Source organism: Bidens hawaiensis, unplaced genomic scaffold (assembly GCF_021521415.1).
Source record: "Bidens hawaiensis isolate Kalapana, Puna unplaced genomic scaffold, B.hawaiensis_p1.1 tig00035947_1, whole genome shotgun sequence".
In the NCBI taxonomy this organism is placed as follows: Eukaryota; Viridiplantae; Streptophyta; class Magnoliopsida; order Asterales; family Asteraceae; genus Bidens; species Bidens hawaiensis.
The window spans coordinates 103,102-112,515 of NW_027496266.1; the positions used below are offsets into that span (position 1 = coordinate 103,102).

At 46.0% G+C, this 9,414-nt stretch overlaps 1 protein-coding gene and 1 non-coding gene across 2 annotated transcripts; one reads left to right on the plus strand and one right to left on the minus strand.

The window, feature by feature from the left end:
* Positions 1 to 353: 353 nt before the first annotated feature.
* LOC143587998 (small nucleolar RNA R71) lies at positions 354 to 458 on the minus strand. The gene has a single exon (XR_013145011.1). It is a non-coding gene; the product is annotated as a small nucleolar RNA R71 (small nucleolar RNA).
* A 1,106-nt stretch (positions 459 to 1,564) lies between these two features.
* Positions 1,565 to 4,817, plus strand: LOC143587991 (uncharacterized). The gene is made up of 2 exons (XM_077069121.1): positions 1,565 to 2,785; positions 3,780 to 4,817. Exons 1-2 carry the CDS (start codon positions 1,565 to 1,567, stop codon positions 4,815 to 4,817), a joined length of 2,259 nt encoding a protein of 752 aa, XP_076925236.1.
* The last annotated feature ends 4,597 nt before the right edge of the window (positions 4,818 to 9,414 follow it).

Consider the following 9,414-nt stretch of genomic DNA (forward strand, 5'->3'; position numbering starts at 1 on the left):
GATTTCGCCACGCCGTCCCTCGATGGCTACGGCAGCGGTGTTAGGGAGCCCGAGATTACCGTGAGTTTCGAGATCAAGTCGTGTATTATTCATATGGTCGAAAATTCCGTTTCTTTCCATGGCCTCTCGAACGAGGACCATCATTCTCATGTTGCGCATTTCCTTCGATTATGTGCGACATTCAAGATCCAGGGGTGTACGGACGATGCCGTGAGACTCTGAATTTTTCCGTTCTCACTTCGTGGGGCTGCCTTGGAGTGGTTAGAGGCACTCCCTTCCGGTTCCATCACCACTTGGAACCAATTGGTTGAGCAGTTTCTTCTTCAGTACTTCCCACCCGATAAAACTGCAAGATACCGGGCAAAAATCACTAGTTTTCGTGTTGATGATGACAAGTCACTTCATGCTGCATGGGAGAGGTTCAAGGGCTTGTTGAGAAAATGCCCTCATAACGGTTTGAGTCGCGGTCTTCAGTGTCGTACGTTCTTTGATGCTTTATCCGGAGCACAGAAGCAGGCCGTTGATCAGGTTGCGGGAGGAGTTCGGTAGGTGTACTCCCAATGTGGCGTTGGATGTCTTGGAGCGAGCTGCTAAGAAGATTTTTGCATATAATCCGCCTCGTAATATTCCTTCCACTAAGGGCGTTCTTCATGTCGATTCTAATACCCTTGTTTCCGCTCAGTTAGAAGCCTTGACCAAAAGATTTGACCAGATGCAATCCGACCTGGCTAAGTCTAGCTCTCGTTGTGGGGTGTGTGACGGGAAACACCAGACCAGTCAGTACCAGCAGGCCATGGTGGTGGAGGATGTTGACTTTGTGGGCCGCCAAAGCAATGCCTACAGCAACTCCTATAACCCGGGATGGAGAAACCATCCAAATTTCAGTTGGAAAGATGGTGGTGGCAGTCAAAATCAGAATCAAAAGCCACCGGGGTTTGACCGAAATCCAAATTACCAGAATCAACCCCAGAACCAATCTTACCAGCAAAAACCTCAATTTCAGGGTTCTAGCAGTAGTGGTCAGTCTAGTGGTGGGTCTAGTGTTGAAAATCTTTTGACTCAGCTTTTGGCTAAAACCGAGACCTCAAACAAACTGGCTGAATAGAGGAACCTGAAGATTGATGAGACTCTCCAGAGACACGATCTCGAGTTGAGGAATCAGAAAGCGTCCATTCAAACCATTGAGAATCAGGTTGAACAGATTGCTCAGCTCCTCTCTGCGAGACCACAGGGTAGCCTTCCGAGTAACACTGAGATTAACCCGAATGCCAAGGCTAAGAAAATTACCCTAAGGAGTGGTAGATCCACCATTCCTGTTGATGCATCGGTTTCCACACCAAAACCGATTGCCGACGAGATCAAGACTGAGACTCCTGGTGAGGTGCACCCGAGGGTAATCCCAGAAAGTACCGCACAAACCAGTGAGCCAGTCAGGACTTATGTTCCTCCTATTCCATACCCAGGCCGTTTGAAGAAGCAGAAGATGGAAGAGCAGTACGGGAAATTCTTAGAACTTTTTAAGCAGCTTCACATTAATCTTTCGTTTCTCGATGCGTTGAAAGAAATGCCTAAGTATGCTAAGTTTCTGAAAGAGGTCCTCTCGAATAAGAAGAAATCAAAGGAACTTTCTTGTGTGACTTTGAATGAGGAGTGTTCAGCGGTTCTTCAGAATAAACTGCCCAAAAAAATGACCGATCCTGGCAGTTTTACCATTCCATGTTTAATCGGTAGTTTGTCGGTTAGTAACGCTTTAGCCGACCTAGGTGCTAGCATTAACTTGATGCCTTATTCTGTTTTCGCAAAGCTAGACCTGGGTGAGTCTAAGCCTACTCGCATAAGCATTCAGCTTGCCGACCGCTCGGTGAAATTCCAGAGAGGTATAGTTGAGAATATGCTCGTGAAAGTCGACAAATTTATATTTCCTGTTGACTTTGTGATCTTGGACATGGATGAGGATAAAAATGTACCACTCATCCTAGGTCAACCTTTCCTAGCCACTACTAGAGCTCTCATTGATGTCTGCACCGGCAGACTCACTCTTAGAGTTGGAGACGAGGAGGTGACCTTTGATATTGGGAGATCCATGCGCCACCCACATGATCATGATGACGTGCTCTACATTGATATTGTCGATTCATGCGTTTGTGAGCATATACAGGACACGTGTGAGAAGGACTCTTTGGATACCCAGTTGTGTGTTGGAGGGATTTCTGACTTGGTCAGTGGACCTCTATTTGAGGAGTTGGTCTGTGGTGTGGATCACGAGCCTCCTGAGTGTTTAGAGAGAATTGAGGATGTTGATCGCGTTGCCGAGCCTAAGGAAAAACCTTTTGTTGTGGACCCACCATCTATTGAGCTTAAGGAGCTCCTGTCCCATTTGGAGTATGCCTTCTTAGAGGATGGGTCCCGCCTTCCTATTATCATTTCTGCAAGTTTGTCGAGCGAGGAGAAGGAGAAGTTGCTCGCGGTTCTGAAGAGGCATAAGCACGCGATCGCCTGGAAGATCATGGATATAAAAGGGATCAGTCCATCCTTTTGTACCCATAAGATCTTGATGGAGGAGGAGTACAAACCCGTGGTGCAGCACCAACGGCGTCTCAACCCGAATATGCAAGACGTTGTGAAGAAAGAGGTCATCAAGCTTCTCGATGCTGGATTGATTTATCCGATCTCTGATTCCCCATGGGTGAGCCTGGTGCAGGTCATCCCGAAAAAGGGCGGTATGACGGTTGTTGTGAATGAGAAGAACGAGTTGATTCCTACGCGTACCGTCACGGGATGGAGAGTTTGCATTGACTACCGCAAACTCAACGATGCCACGAGGAAAGACCATTTTCCACTCCCCTTCATTGACCAGATGTTGGAGCGACTGTCGGAAAAGATGTACTATTGCTTTCTTGACGGTTTCTCGGGATACTTTCAGATCCCCATCTCTCCTGAGGATCAGGAGAAGACGACATTCACATGTCCCTATGGCACATTCGCCTACCGGCGGATGCCCTTTGGACTGTGTAATGACCCAGCCATGTTTCAAAGATGTATGGTGGCGATCTTTCATGATATGATCGAGGACTCCATGGAGGTTTTCATGGATGATTTTTCTGTTTTCGGGAGTTCTTTTGATCATTGTTTGAGAAATTTGGAGAGAATGTTGGCTCGTTGTGAGGAGGCCAACCTTGTTCTTAATTGGGAGAAATGCCACTTCATGGTGAAGGAGGGCATTGTGCTAGGGCATAAGATTTCACAGGCGGGGCTTGAGGTTGATCGAGCCAAAATTGATACCATTTCGAAGCTTCCGCCACCCAATTCGGTGAAGTCTATTAGGAGTTTTTTCGGTGAAGGACTTTTCCTAAATCGCCCGCCCGATGATGAAACTCCTTGAGAAAGATGCCCCGTTCGTTTTCTCGTCCGAATGTCTTCGAGCATTCCAGCTTCTGAAGGAGAAATTAGTGAATGCCCCTATCATGGTTTCCCCCGACTGGTCCTTACCTTTCGAGTTGATGTGTGATACTAGTGACTTTGCAATCGGGGCGGTCTTAGGTCAAAGGCGGGATAAGCACTTTCATCCGATTTATTACACGAGTAGGACACTAAACGATGCGTAGGAGCATTACACGACTATTGAAAAGGAGCTCTTTGTTGTCTTCGCATTCGGTAAATTTCGGTCTTATCTTGTCCTTTCTAAGACAATTGTGTTCACGGATCATGCAGCTCTTCGTTATCCATTCAGCAAACAGGATGCGAAGCCGAGACTTATTCGATGGATTTTGTTGCTGCAGGAGTTTGACATTGAGATCCGTGACAAAAAGGGTGCTGAGAATGTCGCGGCCGACCACCTCTCCCGCCTTGAGTGCTCAGCTTCATCGGAACAAGTGGGGGTTCACATAAATGACAATTTCCCCCACGAGTTCCTCATGCATATCGAGACACGGGATGAGGATCATCCTTGGTTCGCTGACATTGCGAATTTTCTTTCTAGTGGGATCGTGCTTAAGGGTCTGACTCACCAGAAAAAGAAGAAATTTTTTTCTGATGTGAAGCATTATTTTTGGGAGGATCCTTACTTGTTTCGTGTTGGTGCCGATCAGCTCGTGCGTAGGTGTGTGTATGGTGACGAGGCTCAAAAGATCCTGAAACACTGCCACGAGGGCCCTACCGGAGGACACCATGGAGCCACATCCACAACGAAGAAGGTCTTTGACGACGGTTTTTTCTGGCCAACCATCTTCCATGATGCTCATGACATGGTGCAGTCTTGTGATGCTTGCCAGAGGGCGAGCAACATCTCATCACGAGATGAGATGCCCCAGCGACCGATTCAGGTCTGCGAGATTTTTGATGTCTGGGGCATCGACTTCATGGGACCTTTCCCGACTTCTTTCAGCTACCGTTACATCCTAGTGGCCATTGATTATGTTTCAAAATGGGCCGAGGCGCAAGCCTTGCCCACAAATGATGCTAGGTCGGTGGTGAAATTCTTGAAGAAGTTGTTCTCCCGCTTTGGTGCCCCCAAAGCACTGATTAGTGACCGAGGGACACATTTTTGTAATGCCCAGTTGGAAAAGGCATTGTCCTGGTATGGTGTCCATCATCGCTTCTCTACACCATATCACCCGCAGACGAGTGGTCATGTTGAGGTCACGAATCAGGGTATCAAGAGGATCTTGGAGAAAACGGTTAGTCAGAACCGTAAGGATTGGTCCGAGAAATTGGATGACGCACTGTGGGCTTTCCGTACCGCCTACAAAACACCGATTGGTACGACACCGTTTAAATTGGTGTACGGGAAAGCGTGTCATCTCCCTGTTGAACTCTAGCATAAAGCATATTGGGCATTGAAAAGTGCAAATCTTGATCTTGCATGCGCGGGTAAAAACAGGATGGGTCAGTTGCATGAGCTTGAGGAGTTAAGAGGCCAAGCTTATAAGAATTCACGGATTTACAAGGAGAGGATCAAAAAGCTTCATGACACCCGGTTGAAGGACCAAAAACAATTCCAAGAGGGCGATCGTGTTTTGCTTTATAATTCTCACCTTCGTTTATTCCCCGGGAAGTTGAAATCCCGATGGTCCAGCCCCTTTAGTGTGAGATATGTATTTGACTACGGTACCGTTGAGATTGGCCATGAGGATGGACGCATCTTCAAGGTGAAACACTATTTGGGTGAGCCGGTCGAGACTGTTGTGGAGTCGTCGACCTCCACCCCATGATCTAGTATGGGGAGTGTGAGTCTAGCTATCGACTCCGGAAAAAATTTTAGCATGTTTAGGAACTTTGTAGTTTTTTAAGTGTTTGTTTTGTTCTTGGTTATTTTCGAAGAGTTAAGCTATCTATGTTTCTTTCCGATTTCGTTCTTTGAGCGAGAAATTTTGGGTTAGGGCCCATATTGGTCAAAATCGGGAACCATTTTGGTTTGGAATTGAGTGGAATACTGCCAAATTGGCAGAATGAGAATTGGTAGGCCAAAACGACCACGCACAGGCTCCTGCACGACCCCGCACGGCCGTGCAGCTTCGTCTCGGGAACCGTGCAGACGGTTTTTAGCAGGTTTTATCCCTTGCCTACCACATTTTCAACCATTCCACTCTCCCCACAGCCGTTTTTGACCCCCTAACCCCCAAATCTCTTGTTCTTCACCGGATTTTCACACTAAAGGTATGTTTAATCTTCCTTTCCATCTTCCTTTTCCTTATTTTTATTGATTCTAGGGTTTGTTCATGAGGAATTTGGGGTTTTTCCAATCCTATCACTTTTGGGTCGGATTTGCCCTAATTCCTTGTTGTTTTGGTTAGTTTTAGGGTTGTATTTGGCTATTTTGGGCTTGATTGCGTTGGATTTGGTCGATTGGGTTGTTTTCCAGCAGCAGACCGCCGTCTGCACTGTTTCTGCAGACATGCACGGTCGCTGGCACGGTCCGGCACGGCCGTGCGTGGTGGTTTTCTCGCCGGAAATCTGCTGGCCTGATCTGGACAGTTTGCCGAGTTGCACGGTCACTGGCACGATCTCGCACGGCCGTGCACTGTCAATTTTCCGGCCAGAGTTCCCTAGTTGATCAGTCTGTTTTCTTAAGCCCCTGTGCATGGTCCTGTCAGTTCGCACTGCCTTGCACTGCTTTTGGCATGACCATGCCAAAGAGTCAGTCAACCCGTTTCTCTTTTGTCTATTTTTGCTAATTCATCTCTTGTTTGACAGATGTCGGGATGCAGGCACCCGTTCTGCCGGTTTCCTAGGGATGATACCAGGAGCAGCGATGCTCGTGTTCGCTTCGCTGAACTATGGCCGAGGAGGAGTAAATTCGTAATGGGACGTGTCCCATGCTACGAGACGCTTGAACGCATAAACCAACGCGAGCGTTATGATGCACTGCTCACAGAGTCGTGGAAGCGCCTTCTTTTCATTCATCGGCCCGTCTTTCTCGAGCTTACCTTGGAGTTTTTATCTTCTTACTTTATGGACCCCTGATTTTGGATCCTCATGACATCAATAATGGGGTCCGGTTTTTGTTGGGGGGAAGTGGTATACATGGTCGCTCGCCACCCTGGCTAGCACCACGGGCCTGCATACCGATGAGGAGATTGAGACTGAGCTGTTTGACGGGTTGAGAGATTTCCCGAGTTCGGAGGAGAGGCACGATTTTTGGATGCGGGTTACCGGAGAACCGCATGACGGCCATTCGTCAAAGGCCACACTGCTTTTAGACCCCTTACACCACCTACTGCATCATTGTGTTCTTTATTGCATTGGGGCCCGCGGTGATAGTGTGGGTAATGTCGTGACCCGGGATCTTTTTCATTTATACTGCATTATTGACGGGCATGATTGTAATCTTGGGTTTAGTTTGGTCGAATGTTTCAACCGAGTGGGTGGGTCCACTTCTGGTAGTTCCATTTGTGCTGGGATGCTCATCACTGAGCTCGCCCACCGACTTGGAGTTATGGACTTACCGACTGCTCGGAATTTGACGAGGATGGGCGAGGGGATTCTCATGGACATAACTCGACTCCGGGCAATGAGGATTGTGAGGGTGGAAGGGAACTGGACCAGGTTGGTTGACCGGCAGGGTCGCATTTGGGACCCGCTACCTCCTGCTGACGATGACATGCACGGTAGCCACAGCCAGGTCCGATACCGCTGGATTACGAGCACCTATGGCAGAGGTTTGACCAGTTCAGCCTCAACCAGGAGCAGTTCCAGTTCGCCAAGCAGCAGTTTCGGGCAAAGCAGATCGATCAGCGGGGTCAGCTTGACTACACGGCTGATTACACCCGTCATAGATTTGAGTGGATGTTCCCTTATGGACAGGCCCACGCGAGCCAAGTGGCTTCACGGTCCCAGCTGCGCCATCTTGGTCGTACGGCGCTTCTTCATTGAGTCAGCCCGCGGGCATGCAGCCACCGCCTTTTGGCGCACAGTTTTCGCAGCCTGGCCCGTCGTCCACCCCTTATTCTGACCCTTTCCAGAACCCTGTTGAGCAGCCTGGCTAGTTCACCATACTCGCCAATCCGTTTGGTGCTTCCCTGTTCGCGAACCGAGACCCGGAGCTTACTGGCTCAGATTTCGATGACATAACTGATGATTAGCAGTTTCTTTTTATTTGTTTTTTCTAGACTTTGGTAGTTCTTATTGTGTTTTGTAGACTTTTTCCTTTTGGGTTTATGATGAATGCTTTCTTTGGATGTGTTTTGGATTGTCTTTCGCATTCTGTTGTTTGGTATGGCTTGTTTTGTTTTGCTCTATTACAGGTGCATGTTGTGGATGTTTATTTGCACGGATGGCGTTGCCGGGTCTTTCCTGTTGACCCTCCCGGGTCTCTTGTCTGGCAGTTTTGCAATTTTCAGGGGAGTTTTCTGTTCTCTTTTTTTTTTGCACTTACTTTTATAGTTTTTTGTTGTACAACGAGGGTGTTGCACAATTTAAGTGTGGGGAGGGAATTTTACGAATTTTGTTTGTCCAAACTTAAATTTTTTTGCAAAACTCCTAATTTTAGTAGCAAATAATAACCACTAAGCAATTTTAATTCCACTTTAATTATTTTGTCAAAGCACAAATCTTTAAGACATTCAAGCCAAAAATCTTTAAAAGACATACCTTCATGCATGACAAACATATTCACATTCTTACCTTGCAAAAGTTACCCATTCCGCCCGTTTCCGTGAGTTGGCCTCATCAGTTATTTTTTCTCATGTTTTTGCGGGCAATTGAGTGAGCTGGGTGATTATTGTAAGGTAGAACTTGTTTTTGGATTGCATTTTAAAACCATATATATATACATGGTATAAACCATTGAGGAATTTAGGATAAACCCTTTGTCTAGCCATTTTTCCACTTATATTTTCCTTACACACATTATCCGCTTAGTAGCCCATGTTTGGCCTTTTCCCGTGTTTTTATTATTTTGCCCTATTTTTATCGCCACGTAGCCATATAGCCTTTTATATTTTTACCCATTTTTGGTTAGAAATCTGGTTCGGCTAAGTTAGTTATTTTTTTTGTATTTCATTTTTGTTGTATTTTATTCACTTGGGAACTTTAGAAGCACAATGCTTTCTCCCAAAGTGAAAAGTTTGTATGTAAATATTCATTACTTATGGCAAAAAAAAAAAGAATCTTTGTAAGAAAAGAAGAGAAGTTATGAAGTTAGTTCATCATATATTAGGTGAAACTTGATTTCAAAGAGCAAGTTTTGGTTCGTTAGCTCTCGGCCCGTGTAAACCATTTGGTTTAGTTAGTTAGATTTCGTTTTGTAGCTAACTTAGTTCCGGATTTTCTAGCCGTTTAGCCACTTTTCCCAAAAATTCCTCACCCTAAGCCAAGTTACAACCCTCGAGTACTCGTGTTTTATGCCATGTATGTGTCGGTTTGATTTGACCCTTAAACAAGCCTATGCCTTGCTTAGTCATCGTCTTGGCATCGAGTGTTCTCAACTTGCACTATTACACGCATGATCACTAAATATAGCCAAGTGTATGAGTGAACATTGTGAGGTTTGCAAGGTAGGAATGTGACGTCAAATTGTAATGTTCTCTAGATTATGTCTTAATTCTTATTAGGCTTGTTTGGACATATATACAATGCTTGCTTGATCCATTAAAGAATCGAATGATTATTGCTTGCGGATTATTATTGCTATTGTTGAGTTTATTTTATTTGCTTGAGGACAAGCAAAGTTCAAGTGTGAGGATGTTTGATGTAACACAAAGTGTACATCTTATTACACCAAATTTTCCTGCAATTTTAGCCGAACTCCATGCAAATTCATTGTTTTTTATACTAATTTGAGTTATTTGTGAATTTGCAGGTCCAGGCGCCCGCCCGACAAAGAAAACAAGAAAAGAGGGCGTTTCGGGAACAAAATCAGCAATCTGCCGACCCCGCACAACCGTGAAAGACCTTGCACGATCGTGCTTCCCAGAG